Raw genomic sequence first — 26,385 nt, forward strand, 5'->3', positions numbered from 1 at the left:
AGGAAGGTCAAAGAGGCAGCTTCAGTGCAAGAGTACATACACTACATACCACTTGAAATGGAAGTCTGGGAAGAGCTTCCTCGGGGGAGGAGAGGTTCATCAACTCCATCAGGTTACAAAAAGCCACCCGGGCAGCCCTCTTTCCTAGGTAACCACCGGGGCCCTTACATAATGAACAGAGAAACATGCAAATCCTTACGAAGACAATCTTTGGCTAAGTCCTTGAAAAAGATAGGCCAGTCCTCCAACACAACACACACCAGTAATTTTGGACTGGGTAACAAGATGGCGTTGGGGTCAGGAGACATGGCTTCAAATCTTGGATCTACCGTCTCACAGCTGTGTGAGCTTAGGCAAGGCTCTCCCCCTCTTCCAGCCTCTAATGCCTCATCTGAAAGATGGGTTTAACACATAACATAAATATTTTACTGCTAAGTGCTAAGCAGAGTGCCTAGTACAGACAGCTATGAATATCCAACCCCACCTGCAGGTGATGATAATAAGATGACATTTCGTAAACAAAAATGTCCCAAGGGAGAACTCTAGACCCTTTATGCACGTGTGTGTGTGTATGTGCACGCTCGCTCACTTATTGATTAAAGCAACTGGTTTATATAGTTCTTGCTGGTTCGCAGACTTGTTTATACCATACTTTACTTATTGAAAATTCAATACTATACATAAAAACAATTTTTAAAGCAAAGAAATAAGGAACAAATCTAATGGCTGATGTAGGATGAACTTTTCCCAATAATCTATAACTGTTAATAATATTAATAGTTTTTATATTTTTGTTTAGCTAGAGATCATTCAAAACAATGGGGATGAGCCTTACAACTTGTGATGCGTTGAATAACGATCAGCTTTTCCAAGCCGAGTCACCTGCTTAGACAGGCATCAGGCTCGTAGATCACCCACCCCATGCTCTGCATGCCTCCCTGCGCCCGCCCCACCGACACACACACATCACATAAAAGAAGGCATCGCACCTAAGGCCTTCGATCTGTAAAGGCAAATTATGGGATTTAAGCTCCTATTATCAAAGGAGAATGGGGGAAATTCCCACAAACACCAACGACACACAGGATCGTAAAGTCACTGAGTGGATTGGAGAGAGCCTGAAAGCAGCTGGATTTCTCCAGTGGTTCTTAAAAGTGCAAGCAATTTATTACTCAGCATCCTCCCCGTCACTCCTTAATATCATGTCATGAAAACAGGTTGTCGGTATCTATTAAAAGCAGAGCAAAGTGTTGGAACCCACGTGCCTAATACGTTGGCTGGTACCAAGTACTCCATACCTGGAAATAACAGTGAAACCACTATTTCCGATGCTTATCAATGAGGCTGCAATATGACATAATACTGTCACCTTTCCACACGGCTTCACTCCAACTAGATAAACAGACCCGGTATCAATGCTATTGAAAGCTAGGATAATTACAACACTTCACTCTCTCCAGCATCAAACCATGTGGCGACAATCAGCTGAGCATGTGCTCTTCTCTCCCTAACATATGCATATTCCATTACCTCTGACTAATAAATCTTTCCTCTTACCCCTCGTCTCCCTGCTTTCTCAATAACCATTCTGACATAAACCGCTGCTTGCTGTTCCTGATGACTGACCCCTTAATCATCTTTCCTAAATATATGCAAAGTATATTTCTTTGTAAATACAAAAGAAAAAGCAATCACATAAATAATTAAGATGGCTTTTCAAATGACAGTTGAGTGCTAATACGAGCTCCACTGGAAAATACTCATCAACAAACTAAATACACATCTATTAAAATGTAGGAGTCCAGACGTATGAAGACAGAAAAAGAATTCATTGCAACTCCATTGGAATCATGCTGATAAACACCCTCCCTACAGCTCCTCTTTCAGCCACTTGGAGAGGTTAAGAGAAGTAAGCATCACTTTGTACTTTCATGTATGAATAAGAAATTATTATTAATAGCAGCGGCTAACATTTAATTGAACACTTAATCCCAGCAATCCCACTCCTGGGCATATATCTGGAGAAAACCATAATTCGAAAAGATACATGCACCCCAATGTGCACTGCAGCACTATTTACAATAGCCAAGACATGGAAGCAACCTAAATGTCCACTGACAGAGAAATGGATAAAGAAGATGTGGTACATATATACAATGGAATATTACTGAGCCGCAAAAAAAAAAAAAAAAAACGAAATAATGCCATTTGCAACAAGGTGGATGGATCTAGAGATTATCATACTAAGTGACGTCAGTCAGACAGAGAAAGACAAATATCACATGACATCACTCATATGTGGAGTCTAAAATGATGATACAAATAAACTTATTTACAAAACAGAAACAGACTCATAGACTTCAAAAACAAACTTATGGTTACCAAAGGGGAAAGGTTGGGGGGGGCATAAATTAGGAATTTGGGATTAACATGTACACACGACTATATATAAAATAGATAACCTACAAGGACCTACTGTAGAGCACAGGGAACTCTACTCAATATTTTGTAATAACCTCTATGGGAAAAGAATCTGAAAAAGAATGGATATATGTATAACTGAATCACTTTGCTATATACCTGAAACTAACACAACAATATAAATTAACTGTACTCCAATATCAAATAAACATTTTTTAAAAAGAAATTATAATTATTATTAATAGCAGCAGCTAACATTTAACTGAACACTGAATCTATCACCAGCAACATGTTAAATACACATACAGTCAATGCCTTAATACTCATAGGTACCTGAATCTCCTGGCACAGATATTAGTATTTAGATCTTACAGATGAAGAAACTAAGGTTTAGAGAAGAAACTTGCCCAAGGTCACAGAGTGTATCTGCTTGTAATCTTTGCCAATCTAATGCAGCATATTTTAGAGCAATGTTTATCAACTGGAGATGACTTGCCTCCCCAAAAGACATATGCCCAAGAGGCATCTTGAAGACCACACTGCCTGCCTTTTCCAGACCTCTTGGAAATCTCGGTTAGATAACCCAAGAAAACACAAGAGTGGCTGAGCCGGATCCCTGTTGTATGCTCCTGGCCAATGGTATGTCATCCTAACCAGTCGCTAGGAAGACTTGAAGTCTAGGCCAAATAAAAAGACAAGTTAGGAAAGCCTGGGCTTTCAGTCTTTCTCAGGGACCAAGCCTTCTCGCCAACCTCAACATACTTGGGTCCTTCCTCCCTTCTGATAGGGGGATGGATCCAAGATGCACTCTGGAGAATCAGGAGTGGGTCACCTAATAACTCCATGGTGGCGGCGGGGGGGCCATCAGCCCCTCTTCCGTGCCAGCCCACCTTGCCCACCCCACTGGTCATCTCAATCCCCAGTAGATGTTGGAGCTTCACAACATTCCTGGGCCCCCCCATTCACTAATGGGCAGCCTCCACAGGCCAGCTCTCTGACACTGCCCATGTCACCCTTTACATGATAAGCAGGTTCAAGTAAGGCCTGGTACACGTGAGGCAGGCTGGGCACTCAAAACAATCCCGTGCCCTCTTTGAATCCCCCTTCCACCCCAGCCGTGGCCCCAGACCTTTTCCTCCCTGCACACACTGGTAGGTGCCTGGGCGACCGCAGGCCCACCTGCCCCAGCTCTAATCAACCTCCTTCCTCCCCAGGACCAGAAGTTTTAGAGGTCCAAAATTTAGAACCTATAATAAAGTAAGAGGGAGGAGGGAGCCCCACTTTCAAAAGCCCTCCGTTGGGATGCTGGAGTCTTGTTGTGGCTGTTTATAAGGTGCGTTTTGATAGCTAATCATCTATTGTTCTTCTCAGACAACACGCCTTGGAGATCTTCAGATCTCAGGATGGAGTGTGGGGTGTGCCAGACCTCCATAAACAGAGCAACAAAACCCCACTCCGGTAAGTACTTAGGAAAGCGTAAACAACAGGACTGCAGGGATTCAGACACACCTATGAGTCCCAGACTTGGAGAACGCACATGGCGTTCTCACATACAGACAGTGCTGCTGAGTAAAAGAGAATCCACTCCATCCCCAAAACAGCAAGATGAACTTCCTACTCAGCCAGCCATCTGGGGTCCTTGAAATACCCAGGAGAAAATTAGGCACTTGTCTTAGAAGTAAGGGACATGAGCGAGTAATCCACTTGACGATATCAATGAGGTAAACCACATCCTCGTACGGTTACTGCTAACAACACAGGCAGGAACCTCATTTCCAGAGGTTCTGTACTTAAATATAACTGGGGGCTCATGGACCCCCCCATCCTCCCTCTCTTTTTAATTATGCTAAATGGATTGGCCTTTTAAGAGGGTAGTTCATTTCTGCACTGTCCACATTACCCAATTTTAATTGTTTTCAATGCTTCTCTTGTTTCTAACTTTGGAGCATCTAAAACAACTCAGCAGGAGGGCATTTCCCCTTGAAATAATCAGTAGTAGTAGTAATTACATATATGCTCTTAATATAATTCCATGTGGAATGTGGTGCCATTTAAGTTATGTTTTACGAAAGAGCTAGATCTCCCCCGCAAAGTGTCCTGAGGACTCTATAAAGGACATCTTGAATGAAAAGCGATTGCTTGGGACAATAAATAACGGAGATCAGAGCAGCTTCCTCTGAGAAATATGATTAACCCTGACATTAATCACTCCAATAGAATCTAGCAATTTTTAAAGCAAAGCCTGGGACAGGTAACGCACACACACGAGGCTGGACGTGGTAGAAAAGCTGGACCGTGGGGTGAAGGCCAGATGGACATACCGGGACCCGCCTCCGCGCTCACCAGCTGTGTGACTCTGGGGGAGTCCCTTCACCTTTCTGAGCCTCCACTGGCTCCCCTGTGAAATGGGGAAAAGCAGGTTTTTGCATCCTCTTAAATAAGGGACACAGGGGCTTCCCTGGTGGCACAGTGGTTAAGAATCCGCCTGCCAATGCAGGGGACTCAGGTTCGAGCCCTGGTCCAGGAAGATCCCACATGCCGCGGAGCAACTAAGCCCGTGCACCCCAACTACTGAGCCTGCGCTCTAGAGCCCGCAAGCCACAACTACTGAGCCCGTGTGTCACAACTACTGAAGCCCACATGCCTAGAGCCCGTGCTCCGCAACAAGAGAAGCCACTGCAATGAGAAGCCCGCGCACCGCAACGAAGAGCAGCCCCCGCTCGCCACACTGGAGGAAGCCCATGCGCAGCAGCGGAGACCCAGCACAGACAAAAAAATTTAATTTAATTTAATTTAATTTAATTTAATTATTTAATTTAAATAAATAAATAAATGGGATACAAAAGGCCCTGACCAGGACAGGGCACATGACAGGGACGCAATAAATGGCGGCTGTTAGATGCCGGGTGGTGGATGTGAGAGTTACATTCCACTGGCTTGGAGGCAGACATGAGTGTCGGGGACGCAGCGATTTGGGCAGGGCCAGAAGAGAAAGACCAGGCAGGGAGGAACTCCATTGCCAGAACCTCGGCACGTGTGAGCCAACGCTAAGCCAAACGCCCAAAGACTTCGGAGGGAGCTTTTGCTGCAACAAAAAACTTTGGATCATTGTGAGAATCTCTGGCACGGTGCCTCTGTGTTGCAGTACCTTCCAGGCTCTGTTTGTGATGTGATTCATGCCAGATAAAGTACGGACCTCGAGAAACACAAGAAGGTGGTATCTACTAACGTGCCAGACAAAATCCCTATGCAGAGACCAGGTAAGGAAAGGCCTGGAGGAAACCAACTAGCACAGACCCAGGGTGGGGACATGGGGACAGGGCATGGGGAGGCGGCTCCACGCAGGTCGGTGAGGCAGCTTGTCACACACTCTGTACTCTGGTAACGGTGCAATGAGGCGAAATGGTAATGACAGCTTTTGGTGCTAAATTGGAGCTTCCATAATCAGAATCTAGGGGGAGTGAGGAATGTGGTCCAACGGGGTTCACAGAGAACAAGTGAACATACGAGAGATGATAAAAGGGTTGAGTTTCTTCAGTCTACAACCTCTAAAGTCTGATGTGAACATTTGAAACTCCAGGTGAGTGTAAGTTTGGTTTTCTTTCCCATTTCCTCTATTCACATCCCTGACAGTGAATATTTTTGGATAATTCTTCCTCTGGGGGCGTTGTTTGCTGGTCGTCCTCAAGTTACTCTACGCGAGAATGAATCTACACCATGATAAATGCGGGCTTCCGAAACTGACTCACAGGGACCCAGTTATGGCTTAGAAAGCAAGAAAGAAAAACTAAATGGCGGGTCTTTGAGATCATCCCGTTCAACCTTCTCTTTTAGAGACGAGGACACGGGGGCACCCAATGGATCAAGAGACTTTCCAAAGTCCCACAGTTAATGAGGGCAGATCCAGGAATTTCTGCCCCTACGCATCAAACAAGAGTGATAATGGTATAAATCCAGATGAATCTGTCCTCACATATGACGGGAAAGGAAGACAACTTTTAAAATGCGTAGATAACTGGGTTTGGGCATTATCTTCCAAGTCTGGTTTAAACATTAGTATCACATTGTACAAGATGGTTCTGACAATATCACGAGCGTCGCTGGAATTTGATTTTTCTAGTCTAAATATGATGTCAAATGGGCAAAATTTTACGAGTTTGATACTCCCTGCTGCTCGATCCCAGGTACCGTTCTAACATTTTCGGTGGAGGCGGAAATTGGCCCGACTTACTAGATGAAAACTGGAAACGGCTACCCAAGCTTTAAATCCATCTGCCCTTGGAATCAATGGGTCCACCGCGCAGATTCTGCCCTACGGTGTATTCACAAAAGCATGTATCAAGAACGCTCACTGCAGCAGAGATTAGAGTCAATTTTGGATGAAAATGTGAGAGAGACTGAACTTTAAGAGACCATCACTTGGAAGAGCAAAACAATGACAACAACCTCCATGTCCACCAAAAAGGGAGACTGGTTAAATAACGACAGCATAAACACGTGATGGAGTATCATACAGCAGCTAAAAGCAATGAGGATGACCTCTATGCACTGATAAGAAAAAAACCCTCCTCTAGTAGTAAGTGGAAAAAAATCAAGGTACACAACAGTATGTAGGTGTGTTGCGTAGTATGCACAACCTTTTTCTGGAAGAACACACAAGAAACAGTTAATGATATTTACCTCCCAAGAGAAGAACTGCAGAGGACTTTCACTTTTCAGTTTACACACTTTATGAAGATTCAAACCATATGCATGTATTACCATTCGCTCTCTACACATCTCTGAAGATTGCTCTATACCACCTAGTGGAGGTTATTATATTTTTTAACTGTGGAGTTAGAAAGATGCTAAGATAATTGGAAAAAAGTGGGCCCTTTTTTTTTTTTTTTTTTTTTAATTTAACTCAAAATAATGAATCCAGTGAGATCAGGACAAGAGTTCATTTGAAATATACTGAACTTGAAATTCTGCTTGAAAAAACAGAAATAAATCTCCCTTTTCTTGACTTTCATAACTTCTCAGTCCAGAACACCAGACATTCTCTTAAACAAACCATGGTCTATTTCTTTGGATGGCAAGAAATCTTCCACGGTTTTCAGAGAGTGAAGACAGTCTTGGCAAGGATTATCCAACCCCGTTCATGCTCTGCTCCAGGCACCTGACTGTCTCCCCCTCACCCCCCATCCTGTTCCCGCCCCAGGGCCACTGCACAGGCCACCCCCTCTGCCCGGTTTGACCCTTCTCCCACCTTCCCCTGACCCTTCTTGAGATCTCGGCTCAGTCACCTCTTCTTGGGGACTCCAAATGTCCCCCACCTCCCTGGCATTATTCACCATTTTTGAGTACCACATACTTTCTTAGTACCACTTTCCATCATTTCAAGTTTACACTGATGTTTATCTTTCTTTGGATTGATCTGTCTTCCACCTTCAGCTGAAAGCTCTACAAGGACAGTGGCAACACCTGTTTTTCCTTAACACCAGATGCCCAGTACCTCTGACAGTGGGGCACTTCACAAATACGTGAATGAATGAATGCAGTCTGTACTTCACTCCAAAGCCAGTGACGTGTTAAAAAAATCAATCAACCTGTGTCACTCTGGCTCAAACCCTCTCATGTCACCACTGACTCTGAGCCCTTCGGCAACCTCCTACCCCTTTCACTGCCCTCCAGCCACACTAGTGTCCCTGCTGATCCTAGAATCCTCCAGGCACGTTCCTACCTCCTTTGCACATGCGTAGAAAGTATTTCCCCTGACTTTTGCACAGCTTACTATTTTACTTCCTTCAGATCCTGGATCAAATGTCACAACTTTAGAGAGGTCTCTGCTGACCACCCAATCTGAAATAATCCACGCTGTCAACTCCTGGCCCCTCACTCTGCTTTACTGTCCTGCACTGCATTTATAACCTGACATTACATTAAATATTAAACTTAATTATCCCTTTATGGTCTGTTTCTCCTACCTAGAAGCCCACGAGTGCAGGTACTGTGTTTTATTCGACGCTATATCCTTAACCCCAAGAGCACTGCAGGCCCTCAAAAAATGTTTGTGCACAGGCATATCAACACCAACATCTGCACAGAGAGAGAAAAGCAAAAAGGAAAAACCAGAGACAGGGTTAAAGCCGGCTACTTTGTCATCCTGAAAACCATAAATAACCTCTTAGTTGCATTCATGGGCATCAACCACATTTTGTTTTTCTTAATAAATGAGCTGAATGAGTAAACATTCTCAAACCTCTGACTAATAAAGCAGATGACACTGACAATGAACTATAAACAAACTATAAAAGCGCTTGCTTGTCCTTTCATTCATAAAATAAACAAAGTGAATATGACTTTAAAAATAAAGAAAACATTATTCCAAGAGCAATAAACTTTATGAACTGTACTAAAACCTCCATGTGTTTATCCCAGCATGTATATTTGACAATTAAAAGAATCAGGACTTCCTGGGGGCGCAGTGGTTAAGAATCCACCTGCCAATGCAGGGGACACGGGTTCGATCCCTGGTCTGGAAAGATCACACATGCCGTGGAGCAACTAAGCCCATGCGCCACAACTACTGAGCCTGCGCTCTAGAGCCTGTGAGCCACACACCACAACTACTGAGCCCATGTGCCACAACTACTGAAGCCCGTGTGCCTAGAGACTGTGCTCCACAGCAAGAGAAGCCACCGCAATGAGAAGCCCGCACGCAGCAACGAAGAGTGGCCCCCGCTCAGCACAACTGGACAAAGCCCGCACGCATCAACGAAGACCCAATGCAGCCAAAAATAAATAAATAAATATAAATAAATAAATAAATTTATAAAAATAAAAATCAAGCACTCACTTACCCATTCTCCTAAAATGCGTGACACGGCTTCATTGGCTCTTGTCATGTTCCTGCAGGCCAGGATCACATGTGCACCATGGAGAGCGAAAGTTTTGGCGGTTTCAAACCCTACGGTTTAAAGGAAAATCAAATTTAGAAAACACAAATGCAAAGCACTGAGTCATACTGAATGGCCTTTATTGAGTGCCAAACGCATTACCCTAGTGGTTCTCAACCAGACTCGATTTTGCCCCCTAGAAGATATTTGCAAATAACTTGAGACGTTTTTTCAGTAGTCACAGTTGGGGGTGGCGTGCTACTAGTATCTAGCGGGTAAAGGCCAGGCATGCTACAAAATATCCTACAATGCACAGGACAGCCCCCTCAGCAAAGAATCATCTGGCTCAAATATCTACAGTGTTGAGGTTGAGCAAACCTGCCCCAGGAACAAAGTGATTTCAAAGGTGAAGGCCAAGCCATAGAAGAGCTCGCGGCATAGCCAGCCTTTGAACCACTGCTTAATAACAACCAAATCATGTGATCAGTATAAAAAGTAAGGATATATAAAGATTTAGACATGGTCACTGCCCTCAAAGAGTTTACAGTCTAATAAGAGAAAACAAACCTGGAAAGTAAAACAACAACATTTGTTAGGTTCCTGACAATGTGCTCTGCACCATTTCCAGCACTTCTGCTCCCAGCAATGGCAACTAGGTTTCCTAGACCCACCCTCCCACTGAGAACAATTAGAAAAGCTGGACAAAACAACACACACACACACACACACACACACACACACCCTCTTTGAAGGCATCAGAGGAACACTATGCTTGAGAATTTGGGGGTCCAACATCTGGAAAAGCTGAAAAGCCAAGAGAGGTGAGCCAGCATTTGGTGCTTCTATACCCAGTGAAAACACCCTTCAAAAATAAAGGTGAACAAAATTTCTAACAAACAAAAGCTGAGGGAATATATCACCAGCATGTCTACACTAGAGGAAATACTAAAGAATGCTCTTCAGATAGGAGGAAAATGACCCTAGATAGAAATCTGGAGATGCGGAAAATGACAGAGTAACATAAAGGGTAAACAGATGAAAAAATCTAAATGATAATAGTAATAGTTTGTAAATTTTACAATACCTAGTGAGCATTACTATACTGATAATAATGACATATAACCTAGGAGGTAAGTACTTGGTATTAAAATATTCTAAGACCCTTGCATTGTCCAGGAAGTGATAAAGTACTAATCTGTATGAGACCTTAATAAGTCAAAAATATAATCTCTACAATTACCGCCGAGAGATGTAATCTCTACAATTACCACTGAGAGAACAGTAAAATAATACAAATTTAACCAGTTAATACAAAGGGGAAGAAGAAGAATTAAAAAAAAAAAGGCAAGAAGAAAAAGGAATGTGAAACAAGTTAAATAGAAAGCCAATAATAAAGTGGTATATTTAACCCCAAATATATCTGTAATTACATTAAAGTGGACTAAAAACTGCAATCAAAAGACAAAGACTGTCAGACTGAATAAAACACACATATACAATATGCTCCTTACAAAAGTGTGTATGTTATGTTTTATATCCTTAAACATAAGGATAAAGAAAATTAAAAGAATGGGAAAAGATATACCATGTAAAGATAAACCAAAAGAAGTCTTATAAGAGAAAAAACTGAATATTTCATAATGGTAAGTTCTAATCCATAAGGAATATGTGACAATTCTAAATTTATACACACACACACACTTCAAAAGTTGACAGGATTAAGAGGAGAAATACAGAAGTTCATAATCAAAGTGGAAGATTTTAACATATCAGTAACATAAAAATGTCAATAAACAGGAAATAATAGAAGATCTGAAAGTAACTGATAAACTGGAAATAACTGAATATGCTTAAACACTGAACACAACAGCAAAATGTATATTCAAGTACTTAAAGAGTATTTACCAAAATTGAACATGTGCAGGGCCAGAAGTCTCAACAAATTTCAAAAGATTAAAATTGTAAAGTATGCCCTTGACCACAGCAGAATAAAATTAGACATCAATACAAGATCCTAGAAAATTCCCTTATCTGGAAACTAAGCAACACATTTCTAAATAAGAAATTGTGACTCCAAAAATTACAATGAAAATCAGAAAATATTTTAAACTGAATTATTACAAAAATTCTACATATCAAAACTTACAGAACACAGCTAAAGCCATGGATGAAGGACAATCTACAGCCCTAAATACATATATTAGAACAGAAAATGAGCTCAGCATCTATTAAGTAAGAAAAATTTTAAAGCTGCTAATTACCTAAAGAAAGCAGAAGGAAGGTAATGAAAATAAAGACACTCACAAAAATAAAACAAACATAAAATACAGAGGAACAAAGAATCCAAAAGTCACTTCCTTGAAAACACTAATAAAATTGAAAAAGGGCTAGCGAGAGAGACAGAGAGAGAGCGTGTGCAAGCAAGCACCAGGACACACACTTGAGTGTACAAGTGAGCACACAAATGGCAGATAGCGGGGGAGAAAAAAAGGACATCACTACAGGTCCTATTAAAAAGATATGATGGGGACTTCCCTGGTGGCGCAGTGGTTAAGAATCCGCCTGCCAATGCAGGGGACACAGGTTCGAGCCCTGGTTCGGGAAGATCCCACGTGCTGCGGAGCAGCTAAGCCCGCGCACCGCAACTACTGAGCCTGCGCTCTAGAGCCCGTGCTCCACAACAAGAGAAGCCACCGCAATGAGAAGCCTGCGCACCACAACAAAGAGTAGTCCCCACTCACCGCAACTAGAGAAAGCCCGTGCGCAGCAACAAAGACCCAATGCAGCCAAAAATTTAAAAATTAAAAAAAAATTTTTTTAAAGTAAAAATAAAAAAAAAGATATGATGAACAACTTTATACCAATAAATTTAAGATATAGGTGAAAAAGACAAATTCCCAGAAAGACACCACTTAAAAATTGCTGCAAGGAGAGAAAGAACTGAAAAAAATCTATATTTTTAAAGAAAATTCTCAAAATGAAAACTTGGATCCATTTGTCTTGAACAGTAAAGTCTACCAAACGTTTAAGAAAATAAAAATGCCAACCTTACACCAACTCTTCCACAGAATAGAAAAAGAAGAAAAACTCAACTATTTTATAAGGCTTGAACTCATTAGTCATTAGGGAAATGCAAATTAAAGATACAGTGATCTGCTCGCCGCAGCTGGAGAAGAGCCCGCGCGCAGCAACGAGGACCCAACACAGCCAAAAATAAAAAATATAAATAAATAAATAAATTTATTTTAAAAAAAAAAGATACAGTGAGATAATACTGCATACCTACTACTACAATGGCTAAAATTTTTTTAGAAATTAAAAATAATAATAATGACCACACCAAATGTTGGCAAAGATGGGGAGCAACTAGAACTCTTAGACATTGCTGATGTGAAAAGAGAAAGGAGGAGAGGGTGAGGGTAAGGGAGGGGAGGGGAGGGGAGGGGAGGGGAGGGGAGGGGAGGGGAGGGGAGGGGAGGGGAGGGGAGGGGAGGGAAGGGGAGGGGAGGGGAGGGGAGGGGAGGGGAGGGGAGGGGAGGGGAGGGGAGGATCTAATTTCAGAGCTTGAACATCACCCCATTGTTCTAAAGTGTAAAATACCACATCTTGTAAGCTATGTGGAAAATCATACAGAGTACGCTGCAACAACAAAGCAATCAATTCTACGAGAGAAGGTAGCAATGTAATTCAGCCAAAGCCATGTCAAATGATCATAGATTACTGCTTCCAAGATAATGTTAATATGTATGAACAATCAGAGTATCATTATCTTACTGAGACTGCCATGTGAAAGAGTCAAGCAAAGGTCATGCATTCGTATCACTTCCATATATCTAATCTTCATGGAGGCCAGTCTATTTATATAAACTAGTTCTCAAGGGAAGCCAGCACAGCATAGTGGAAAACTCAAACTCAGGAGTTTGACACATATGTGTTGACCCAGCTCCAGCTATTTATAAGCTATCAGACCTAAGGCTGTGCCTTTAACCCATCAGAAACTCAGTCATTTTTCTTAAAATGGGGAGTGAATAGTAAACATACACTAGGAACCTAATATAAACACAGTAGGTGGGAAAACAAATGTTAGTTCCCAATCCTTTCCAAAATCCAGTTCAGTGCAAAGTCCTGATTTATATGAACTAGCAAATATAGTACAGCCATCATGACTGAAAAAAGCTCTCTCCTAGGTCTGCTCCCAACAGCAACCCATGAGCTAACTGGTTTTAACACCAACCAGAATCTAAAGAAATTAGCTACAAGATCTACCACTCCATTTGTCTGAGTACCGGCTTAAGCACACACTTGAACTTTGTTTATGCCGAGCACTATATCCCAAGATATTCACTTACCATTATCTAAGGATCACCTTCTATACGTGACTCTGAGGTTAAAATAATTACACAAAAAATTTCAAATCTGAAATACTGCACATCTAAATCTGTTTGCCTCCTCTTTGGTGTCTGTACTAAAAGGTGCTCGGAGCTGTATCTTCAAGGCAAGAAACAACAACCTGAAATTTACTCATTTGGATCCATGATGCCAATTTCACTCCTTATCCCCAGTGAGCAAAAGGCACCCAGATCATTTGGGGAAAGAGAGAGAAGTAAAACACCAGGTTTTGTAGCCCAGCTGTTCCAAAACTGGATGGGTGTGGGCATGGGACAAAATCTTACTGACTGATGTGCTACATCAATCAAGCTAATGAAATGCTGACAGCCATATGGAGGTATAGCATGAAGTGGCCAAGAACGACTTCATTTGCAATCACAGGACTTTTCACACCCGGATCTTGTTGAAAATGATGGACTCTGTGTCCCTACAAAATTTCCAGGTCAGAACAATCATCAGACATATTTCTCATCACATTTTCATCCAAGAGTGTTAAAAAAAAAAAAAAAAAAAAAGTCACACAGGGGAGTGGGGGAAGATGGTCATTCATTAGCAAACATACTTTTAATGGACTGAAGAAGCATCAATACAACGCAGGGCCAGGCAGGCCCCGGGGCTTTATTTATCTAATTTACCAGGATAACCGTAAACTCCTTAGAATCTGTGCTTTTTCCTGTCTATGGCCCATAGGACTAACCTCCCAGTAAGATTCAATAAATAACTGCCAAAGAAACGAATGTCCTTACAGGCTGCTAACAGGCTACAATTCCGGACTGTTTTAAAACAACCCAAGTTGTTTCAAACAGTACTGATGGCCCTCTAACTTCCTTTTAAACAACGAATAAATACTGGAATCCTGCAAAGATACTGCTCACTGCAGTTTTGAATGACACTACCTAGAAATCTGTGAGGGAAAAGGGCATGCCCCTTTGCTATCAAAATTTATTTTCCCAGACAAACTTGTTAAGTCACGCCGTCTCACTTGACAAAATAACCTATGGCAAAGGACTTTTTATTACCAAAAAGAGCACATCTGACACTGTGGCAGCAACAGGCTGCGGGCACCACTCTGCACCCTCTCTCCTTTAGATAATTCCTGACTGTAGCTATGGTTAAACCATCTGTCCCTGTGTCGTGTAAAATTACACTCTGAGTCTTACATCTATCTTCCTTTATCTAAGCCATGTGTGACATATTGCTAGTCTACTTTTAGAAGCTGCAATGAACAACTCTGTCTTCTTACCCTTTACAACTGCCTTTGGAGCCAAACAAAGCAGGGATATTTCAAAAGATGATGGTTTAACATGAAGGACAGTAACACTTTTATAGTAAACCATATCTCTTGAGTGTGGAGTTTTATAAATTAAAAAAAAAAGTTTAATAATGCTACCTACTGCTAAAATCCAGGAGAAGCCCATGAGAATAGCATCCCTCACTCCCATAATAACGCAGCTGATGACCAGTTTAATTAGCTAAATGTAGTATTGCTGAGCCAATACTGCACAGTGCCAAAGTTTGCACAAAATAATGAAGGCAATGGTTTACTAAATTTAATAACCTGATTCATCTTATAAAAAATTAACTTTATGACAATGTTTAAATTGAACCAGCTTAACTGCATGGAGGTGGCAAGAGTGCATCCAGAGGAATATTTAAAACTAATAATATAAAGAAAATAATGGAAGATGTTTTAAAACAATGGGCATCATTGCTTTTCCAGCACTGTTACGTCTGATCCAATCAGGAAAACCAAGTGGCTGTGGAGGTTTAATATTTCCCTGACTTGGGTTTCAAGCTTTGCATACAAACATTAAAGTACCAGAAAAGGGAAAACATACCAAAAAAATATTAAATGCCTGTTTATCTTACACTAGGTTTCCGTGTCTAGTATAGAGGTTACAAACTGGTGATCACAGGGTAAATCAAGCTCACAGACTTGTTTCCTTTGGCCCACATTTTGGCTCCCTCCTCCCTTTTTCTCTCTCCGTCCTGCCCTCTCTTGCATCCTTCTATTCTCCCTTCCTTCCTAGTACAAATTACTTGCCAGCATTAAAAAATTGGGGCGATTATATACTCAAACTCCAGAGAAGTTGGATTAGATGTCCAACTTCTCTGTAAAAGCTTACAATTGGAACATACTGGGCCCCCAATTCCACTTGGTGACCAGCAGGTGGGCTGAGGAGCCACTGCAGGCTAGACACGGGGTTTAGGCTCTCCTTTTGGCCACAGTCACCACCACCGATGCTGGCGTCACCTGCCAGGCTACTGTGGGCATCTGATGCTCAGATGCACATCTTTTTTTTTTTTTTTTTAATTAATTAATTAATTAATTTTTTAATTTATGGCTGTGTTGGGTCTTCGTTTCTGTGCGAGGGCTTTCTCTAGTTGCGGCAAGCGGGCCACTCTTCATCGCGGTGCGCGGGCCTCTCACTATCGCGGCCTCTCTTCTTGTGGAGCACAGGCTCCAGACGCGCAGGCTCAGCAGTTGTGGCTCACGGGCCCAGCTGCTCCGCGGCATGTGGGATCTTCCCGGACCAGGGCTCGAACCCATGTCCCCTGCATTGGCAGGCAGATTCTCAACCACTGCGCCACCAGGGAAGCCCTCAGATGCACATCTTAAGGGCAAGATCCCTGCTAGAGACAATGGCTCAAGCCTGACCACGAAACTGCCTCAATCAGAATCCTCACATGTGATCTGCCATATCTCAAAGAAGGCTTCACACTGATCTGCTTGAGATTTTTCTTTTAAGGAGTGTCAAACCCCACTCTGTCAAGCACAAGAAGGCCAGGATGCTACCAACGCCTGGAAGAAATGGCACCAGTGCTCAGCTTTGCACAGGAAAATACAATGGTAATGATGCAGGGACCTGCAGGGATTTGGGTCTGTGGTACCAGTTCCTTTTCCCACCTACCCTGCATTTCCCAAATGTCCCTGAGTGGTCACAGAAACTCTGGACCTAGAACTACTTTGGGACCAAAGGACATAAAAATGAACCAGTCAAGCAAAAAACAGACTGGGTACATGGCAAAACAAGATCAAAGACTGGCAAGAATTTAGGCATAGAGTAGCACTATGAATTATCATTATTACTGTTGTTACTGTTGTTGTTATTTAATCCATTTACGATACCTCTGGTGGTCATGCAGAAGATGGACTGCCTGAAGATACTGAAGCGTTGTAATCAGCCAGCAGGGATAAGACACCTTCTTATGCTGAACAGCTAAGGGGAAAATTAGAAAACCACTGCGAAGCAGAAAGCCTGAATCTAAGTCTGAGGCAGTATCCAAGGTCTCCAGGGATGCCATCCGTGCCATGGGTGAGGTTGGCAGTTGGTTTACCCGGACAGGGAATCCGGGGAGGGGTGGGTTTGGGCCTGGTAATGGAAGGGGATAGAACAGTGGCCACACCCAATGAGACTCACAGGCAGGTCGGATAGATGGGGACGGAGTCACAGAATCCCGAGGCACACAGAACATCAAGGTGGGAAGCCAGGCCCCAAAGATACTAACAAAGTTCCCGCTGAAGTCGGAGCTAAGAACGAGGCCATTTCTCTCTCCAGTGCTTGGAAGGTTCCTTCTGGTTTGAGTTTTTTAATTTTCTCCAAATTGTGGATTTACTTGGGCAGTGTCCCCATTTACTGTAAATTATGGTTTTAATTATCATTTTTATTAAGATGCCCAAAGGAGCTGGGGCTTACAACACAGTAATTTCTAATGGGTTGTTATTATTAACTAATAATTGTGAAGCGCTGGAGACAAATGTTACTTGTAACTGTACCCAATTAAAAGGCCACATGGGCTTCCCTGGTGGCGCAGTGGTTAGGAGTCCACCTGCCAATGCAGGGGACACGGGTTCGAGCCCTGGTCCGGGAAGATCCCGCATGCCGCGGAGCAACTAAGCCCGTGCGCCACAACTACTGAGCCTGTGCTCTAGAGCCCGCGAGCCACAACTACTGAGCCCACGTGCCACAACCACTGAAGCCCGAGCACCTAGAGCCCGTGCTCCGCAACAGGAGAAGCCACCGCAGTGAGAAGTCCACGCACTGCAACGAAGAGGAGCCCCCGCTCGCCGCAACTAGAGAAAGCCCGCGCGCAGCAACGAAGACCCAACGCAACCAAAAATAAATAAATAAGTAGATTTTAAAAAATAAAAAGTAAAAGGCCACAGAGATGGTGATTTCTCCCCTCTGCACCATCATCCCCCCACCTCCCACCCCTAGAACATACCACTAAAGCAACCTGTAAGAACCAATCAACAAGTTGCAGAATCTTCCAGCACAAGGCATCTCCCTCCCTGGAGATCGACTGACACGTGCAGAGCAAGAAGATGAGCCTAATGTCTTTCATCCTGAGTTAGATCTTGGGACAATTCAAATTTGGGGACAATGTTTGCGTTATAAACCACTAGCTTTAAGGATGCGAGTTTCACCCACATTCTCCTATGAGTACCAACACAAGGACCTTACTTTCCTAACTGATCCGATTAATGTAAACAAAGTTACGGTGATACGACACTGACCACGATACTGAAATCTGATGCTCCAAGGGCATTTCCCATGAAACTCGAGGATATGCAGTCACTACAACTCTAAGATCAATACCGCAAAGGCAGCGACCAGATAATCCAAAGACTTAGAGACTGTGCTCAGCGAACACTAACCACAGCTTCCAACTCGTAAGAAATTACAGAACTACACAGACCTCTCCAGAAGAAGTCAAGTCACAGCCAGCCCTGCTTTTACATGTAGGCATTCTATACAGCTACGTACAAGTACCACACAGAGGCTCCTCCACACCCCTGATAACAGAAATAAGATCCTAATATAAATATTTACCAAAGAAGGATGCCAATTCAAGCGATGAGAATAGAGAATCAGGAAATGACCGGTTCACTTGCAGTATCTTTTTGAAACATCGACAGGCTGCATTTACGTGCTCTGGGCAGTATAAGGCAAACACCATAATGTTTTGTAAAGCTATATTATAAATTCCAACTGACTGCCTGGGATCTCTCAAGAGGCAAGACTGACCCCAGGCTGCCTACTAGTGCTGCCACTGAGCTGGCTGAATTAAGTTCTCACCTGACCTGCCAGGAACAGTCCAGATTCCAGTGTGTTAGGAATCACAGTGAGAAAAGTACCCAAAGATTACAATTAACATGGTGCTAGGCAACCCAAAGAAGACCGATTCTGTAAGGGCAACTAAATCCAGCAGTATCCGTGTCAGTAAGGGCGTGGGGGCAACAGGCAACCTCACAGATTAACAGGGGAGGGGCTGTGGAGTGGAATATAAAATGGCTCAACATCTTTGGGGGCAACTGGACTACATCCAATTGTTCGTGGACGTGCCCTTTCGCCCAATTATTCCACAACCAGAAATGCAGCCTATAAATAGTCTTGCCCACATGAGCAAAAAATGTGAGAGGAATATTCAATCAGCATTGTTTGCAACAGCCAACAACCTGGAATCAACCTAAACGTCCATCAACTAGGTGAAATAAACTGATGGCACGCACAGAAAAGAACGAGGTGAAACGAGATGGAGATACAAGAAAACACGGCCATGTTCTGTCATTAAGAAAAAAAAGAAATCAAAGTACAGATTAGCCGGCAAGTATGATCCCACGGGTGAAACAAAAAGAGGGGACGTACGTGCTTAAATATGCGTTAACATTGATAATTTCAGCAAAAGAGCTATTACTGGTCAGGGGCAAGGAAGCCTTATTTTCCATCTGATAACATCTATCCTGTTTCCATTTTTAACACGTGCGTGCGTGCCTGTTAGGGTAAGAAACTCAAAATTAAAAACTGAATGGTATCTAGTGGATCATTTCTAAGCCTTTATCAACTTTAATACAGAGAAATCAAGGCAAGGGAGAAACGGAAAAAGGAAAACCCATTCTCATTCCAAACGCTCTATTTTCAGAGAAGACTGTAGAAAGAAGGTGAGGAGGAGGACCCAGGGGTGGGTTACTACATGCTGAGCACTGCGCCAGGTGCTTTATGAGATACATCATCTAATCGAAGGCGCACTTCACAGAAACCCTATGAAGCGCCACTCTCCTCACCTCACAGATGAGAAAACCGACAATCCCAGGGGTTAAGGGGACTCACGAGATCAGAGGGCAAAGATGGAGAAGGATCCCCAAGTGGTGTAGCCTGAGCTCAAGGCAGGGGGGCCCTCAAACCACCAGACTCACCATGTGAGTTCCAGGCACACACTAGGAGCTCCTTGAGGGCAGGAAAAACGAATTTGGAACACGGCTCACCCGGCCCAACTGTCTGCTAACTCTATCTGTTAAATATGACTTAGAGAATTTCATACATGTTCTTTGTGGCTGTTACGAGGTATGTTTACATTTGTAGCATTCGCATAATGCAAGCTAAACTAAGCAACTGTCCTTCTGAAAGAGAGAGAAAAGGTCCAAATGCCGTGGGCCTCAATGTCAACAGTCTACCAATGCTTATTTCTTTTCTGTGTTACCATGTCGAGGCAAAGAATTGAGGCCTCGTCAGCTACTCTGTTACATAAAAGTACTTACTTTATGGAATCTGTCCCCAAACCGTGAGGCATTATCAAATTATCTTCTCTCTTATTTAATATTTCATCACGGGGCTCAGAATTAACACCATCCTTCGCTTTCACAAACGCTTCTCTGTGTAAGGCCTATGAGATGGGAAAACTAATCCAGAGAAATAAACTTTCTCTCCACGTTCTCCAAGGTCAATAACTTAAAAGTATGGACTTAATTTAACCCTGCCTCTATGCTTTCAACCAATGAGTTGTTTTACAAGGGACAATCTTAACACCATGGCCGTTCTAAGTTATGCTCAAATTTTTTCTTTAATTTCTAAAAGGCTTCAGTGCCAAACTTGAAAGGACTATCCTTATTAAAATCAAAGATAAAGACCACCCCCTATAAGAAGAAAGTCATACCATGTTGGACTTTTTAACAAAGTGCACGGCACTTTTAGAAATTTGGCCCAGGTCCTTAGCAAGAAAAAAATAGGATGAAACAGAAGAAGCAAAAACAAAGGCTTCCCAGTAAAAAAAATTTTTTAATCTAGTTTATTGGACAGAGAGACCACTATGTATTAAAAGGTCTCAACAAGATAAAGCTTCTTTCACTCACTGTCATTAACAAAGGAAAGAATACAGTGGCTCTATAATTCCAAACCCAGCACACGCTGTTCTGTTCAAGTTTACGTTCTTCGGAAGGCAAGACTTTTTCTGTAACTAACAAATCACACACCAAACACACACACACCCCCCCCCTATGGTGTCACCTTTTCTAATTCGCACTCACAGCCATATCTACTAAGAGAACCAAAGTGTTTCTACGTGGTTAAGAGTGGAAAGATTTACCCTGAAGTTTGGCCTTTTTTACTTCGATGGATGAATTTATAGCCACTTCAAGAGGAGAAGAGAACCCAGCTCTGACTTCACAAACACACTTGTATTATATTACCGAGTGGTTCACTGTTTTCACAGCTGGGCCAGGATTTCCTTTCACGAACGGCAGCCGCTGTTACTCTGTCCTCTGTTCAAGACAAGGTTCTTTATGATTTAGAGCAAACAGGGCAGCCACGTAGGTTCTGCACCCGCACTTGTCCAAAGAGAGATCCCTTTCTTTTACCTTCTTAACGACCGAAGCGGCCACGACTGGCCTGTCTACCAACATATTTTCCACTCCTGCCAATTAAGAAGTGGTCAGGATGGAACTGTTTAAAAAAAAAAAAAAAAAAATACTCCTCTAGTCCATTGAGAGCTTCCAGAAACGAAAAGCCTGCTCCAGCCTACACCTTCAATGTGGCAATGTTAACTACTTTTCTAATTCAGGCCCTTTTTTTTTTTTTTTTAATTTCTGATCGACCTTGGCTCTCACCTTTTTTAAAAAAGTAGTGTAGGACTTTGCCTCTTGAAAAGATTAAATTCTTTATGCTCCCAAAGTCATATAGAGGTGCTCAAAACACCATGCTGGGAAAATTCAGCACTTTTCTGAGGCTCACTTTTAAAGGGTCCAAATTGACTTTCACTTTGTACGATGCAACTTCTCAGAAGCCTGACTTAAATTCAGTCATGAAAGCTAGATGCACAGGGAGAAAGTTCTATTAACTTTGTGCTCTCTGGGTCCATCATGACCTGTCCTAAAATCAGTGACCCCTACAATACCCCCTTATGTGGAAAGAAAATCTGTAACCAGACATTTACTGAGAAGTAACCATTTACTGATTAAGAAGTGCTAACTACAGAAATGAACAATACACTAAGGAGACAAAACATACAGCACTTTAAAGCAAACTGATTTTAATGCAAAAAACACCTAATTGAAGGGTAACTCTTACCTTGTAGTCATTAAGAAAAACAGTATCCCCGATAAGCTATATAATCAGACCACGCTCTCCCAGGACATCTTTAATATAATCACTTTTTTAAGTTCTGTAAAATCTAACTGTGGCTTAGCTGTGTGTGTGTGTTTCTGTTATTGCTTTGTTTTTTTAAAAATACGAATGCTGATATCATTTCAATTCAACTCGAAAATAGTAAAAAAAAAAAAAAAAGTAAGTTTCTGTTTCAGGTGAGTTCTCTCACAATAGACAGTCCACAATAATCCTGGAAGAAGGTACCAGCAACACTAGCTTTCCAGAAGAGGAAGTAAACAAAACTCTTCATTTCCTTTCACAAGCCAAGGTGCCCAGAACGAAACACAAGGAATCATTACGAGTTTGATGCTTACCTTTCTGGTATAACACCCCAGTGATTACCGTGCCTGGGTCCCCAGGGGCCATATAATTTGTAAAAGAAATTCTCCATCGCTTTTTAAGCTATCTAAGAAGAGCTGCCTAAACCAAGTCAGACTCGCTGGAAGGGGGAGAGGGGAAAGAGCTGTCTGTTTTCAGGTTGATAACATTCTGTTTCGGAATACCATGAGGAAGGACTGGCGAAACATACCAACTGTGAAATGTGTACCTCTCGGGAAACATGCGATCTAACCATGACCGTGATCATGCACCTGCTTGACGTGGATGGCAGAGATGCGCCCAGTGCCTTCCAGCTGGGGCTGATTTTGCCTGGTTCCTGGGGCCTCCGTCAGCTACAGGTTTGCGTTTGGCTCCCCTCGTGCAGCTGCTGCCGCCTCTGGGCCAAGAGGGTCACAGTTGGAGTCCCCACATAGGTAACATACACGACTCGGGATGAGGCTTAACTTCAATTCGAAGAGGAGGGGGCACTCTCAGAGTCAGGGAAGGCACCCGAGCCCTAACAGAGGACTCAGGCCTGCACAGAACTTCTGTTCAACCTGCACGCCTGGAGGCTCCCCAGCTCCCAGCAGCGGGAGCCCATGCCGTTGGGGAGAAGCAGCAAAAGACTCCAGTGGAGATTTTCCTCCCAGATCAGAGAGTTTGAGGAACCATGCTCAGCTCGATTTTTTAATTTGGCTCAAGCATGCAGTCTGCCCCTCAAGCACATACGTTTTAGAGGCTCTAGAAGGCAAGGTGTACTAGATTTTCTTCAGTGCTTTGAGACAGATGGAGAATAGGAAGTAAACACGCAATCAAAGAATTTCTCGGAGGAAAAACAGATCGGGAGCTGTACTGGTTATTATGGACTGAACTGTGTCCCTTTAAAATTCATATGTGGAGCCCTAACCCCTGATATGACTGTATTTAGGAGCCAGGGCCTAAAGGACGTGATGAAGGTTAAATGAGGTCATAAGGGTGGGGCCCTGATCCAATAGGACTTGTGCCCTTATAAGAAGAGAGATGCCAGGGATGGGTGCACACAGAGGAAAGACCACGTGAGGACACAGCAAGGAGGAGGTATCAAAAGGGCAAAGAGAGAAGCCGCAGGAGAAACCAACCCTGCTCAAACCTTGATCTTGGACATCTGGCCTCCACAACCATGAGAAGCAAATTTCTGTTGTTGGAGCTGCCCCGTCTGTGGTAGTTTGCTGTAGCAATCGAACCGAATAAAACACTGCTGCTTTTGACTTAATCAACTAGATCTAAAAGGAGAAAAGGCAACTTTCCCTCAGCTTCCTGGCCTCAACCACCAGGAAGTAAGATATAAGTGTTTATGTCATTCCTACATGAGGCAAGTAACTGAGGGGGAGGAGATGAGACTTCTATCAGAAACCTAACTTCTCCTTGGAGTTTCTCTTAAGAGAACTGAAGGAAAAAAAAAAAAAAAAAATGAGAGAGAGATCTAGTTCCTTGCTACTCAAAGAGTGGTACCTGGACCAACAGCAGCATCACCTGAGAATTGTTAGAAACGCAAATTCTCCAGCCCCAACCCCAGACCTGCTGAATCAGAGATTCTGGGAGCTGTGGCCAGCATTCTGTGTTCTAATAAGCCTTCGGGGGACTGCGGTACTTGTTCAAGGTGAAGATCCTCTGGCCTTGTGAATGCCCAGGACTGACCTTCTCCAACACACACACTGTCTAGCACTTCACGCGTACACACCACTTTTACATCAGTCCCATTCTGTCCTCAGCACCATGGTATTTGATCCTGTTATCCCCGTTATACAGATAAGGAAACTGAGGCTCAGAAACGGCAAGGCCAAACAGTTCACTGGAAGAGTAAAGACTGGCCTCTAGGACATGATGCCTCTAGAACCCCTTACAGCTTCCCCCATGGCGACGTTGTCATTTTCTCTCTGAGGACTGGTCCCCCCCTCACCACCCCCCTTCCTAGCACCATCCTGCAAGGGCTACTCTTGGGAGTCAGACTTGAGTTAGAATCCTGCCTCTGCCACTTTCTAGGAACCTCTGAGCCTTGAAAAGGATGCTGGGTGTTCTGGGTTGAACCATGTCTCCTGCCTCAAAATTCTTATGATGAAGTCCTAAGAATCAGAATGTGACTTTATTTGGAGGTAGGGTCTTTGTGGAGGTAATCAAGTTAAAGTGAGGTCACTGGGGTGAGCCCTAATACTATATTACTGGTGTCCTTATAAAAAGGGGAAATTTGGACACAGCATACATACCGAGAGAATGCCACGTGAACTTGAAGATACCCATCTACAAGCCAAGGAGGGAGGCCCGGACCAGACCCCTCCCTCATACCCCTCAGAAGGAACCAACCCTGCAAACGCCTTGATCTCAGACTTCTGATCTCCAGAAATGTGAAACAATAAACTTCTGTTGTTTAAGCCACCCAGTCTATAGTGTTTGTTATAGCAGCCCTAGGAAACTAATACACTTAACTTCTACGAACCTCACTTTCTTCAACCATAAAGGGGGATATTAAGATGTATTCTGACAGGGCTGTAAGGAACATCAAATAAAATAACTACGCACAATCCTTGACAAGTAGCAAGTTTTCAATACATTAGGCTTCCTATTAACACAACACTTGCTAAAAGGCTCTCCATGTGATTTACATTTCACATTCTCCTATGGAAATCTAAAAATCTGTGCAGGACACTTCACAGAATCAAGGAACCTTAGCTACTCAGGCAGCTGAGCTATTCAACTGCTAATCACTGCCCCAACTCCTCCCAAGAAGTATTTAAAGCACTGCATAATAAACACCCACAGGCAACACAGAAATTAAGAATAACATGAAAATCGGTAGTTGCCTGGGGTCAAGGTGGGGAGGAGATTGACAAATTACCTGGGGCAAAGAGGCAGGAGGAAAATTTCCCTGGAGAAGTAAATGTTCTGTATCTTGGTTGGGGTGGTGGTTTCCCTGGGTATCCACATTTGTCAAAAGTCATTCATGTGTACAATTAAAATGTATGTGTTTTATTATATGTAACTTATACTTCAAAAAAGTTGATTTTTCTAAAAAGGGGAAAATGTGTACCCATATTAAGAAGAAAAAAAAAAAATCTGATCTACCAGGAATCTGAAGTAAACTAGTTTCTTACTTGAGCATTTAAATGTTAGTTCTGAGCTTCCTGGCAACGTTGGTAAAGAAAGGAAATAGAATACTTTATAGTGCCCTCTCTATTAAATGAAAAAGAGCATACCAATTCTTTAGGAGAGATGAGCTTTGTTCTCTTAACAACTCTGAAATTATATCAGAGGAATCCCTATATGAGAAACACATGTTAAAAAAATAAACCAGGAGTTGGCAAACATTTTCTATAAAGGCCCAGATAGTAAATATTTTCAGCCTTGCAAGCCCTATGGTCTCTGTCACTGCTGTTTTAAACATGAAAGCAACCACAGACAGTAAGTAAATGAGTGAATATCTCTGTGTCCCAATAAAACTTTATTTACAAAAATAGGGAAGGGCTGGATTTGACCCATTCACCACAGTTTGCTGACCCCTGGAATAGACAATGCACTTTTAACATTCAATTCTAAGCTGACCTGAAGCCAAACAAGAGCAAAGCATGGGAGGACAAGAAGGTGACCTTGACCTGTAGATTTTCTACGAAAGAAAATGTTAATAATTACAACAGCCAAGTTCAGAACTCATGTGGATAACAACCAAAGGAAACTTAATTTTAGACAGTTTACGAGATTCTATAAAAGTCTCTATAAAGTGAATCTCATTTAAACAAATATAAAACAAATTTTTAAAGTATTCAGTTTGCATCAAAATCTTATTACACTGTTTGTTTCACCCTGAATTTCATTCAACTTACTGTAACTGCATCAGCTTTTCATTGCAAAGCTGGATGTTTAACTATAAACTATATCCTGCCTCTCCCTTTGTGTGTAAAATTGACAAATGTGTTGTTTTTGGA

General features: G+C 42.6%; 1 protein-coding gene across 2 annotated transcripts in view; it reads right to left on the reverse strand.

Annotated features, from left to right (window-relative positions):
• The window catches only part of WWOX (WW domain containing oxidoreductase), a 972,677-nt gene that overhangs the window by 905,850 nt on the left and 40,442 nt on the right, over positions 1-26,385 (reverse strand). For both annotated transcript variants that reach the window (XM_061172608.1, XM_061172607.1), the window contains exon 5: positions 9,264-9,370. In XM_061172608.1, the coding sequence (XP_061028591.1) occupies positions 9,264-9,370 (107 nt within the window). The remainder of the gene's footprint in view (positions 1-9,263; positions 9,371-26,385) is intronic.

The sequence above is a fragment of the Eubalaena glacialis genome, chromosome 18 (assembly GCF_028564815.1).
Source record: "Eubalaena glacialis isolate mEubGla1 chromosome 18, mEubGla1.1.hap2.+ XY, whole genome shotgun sequence".
In the NCBI taxonomy this organism is placed as follows: Eukaryota; Metazoa; Chordata; class Mammalia; order Artiodactyla; family Balaenidae; genus Eubalaena; species Eubalaena glacialis.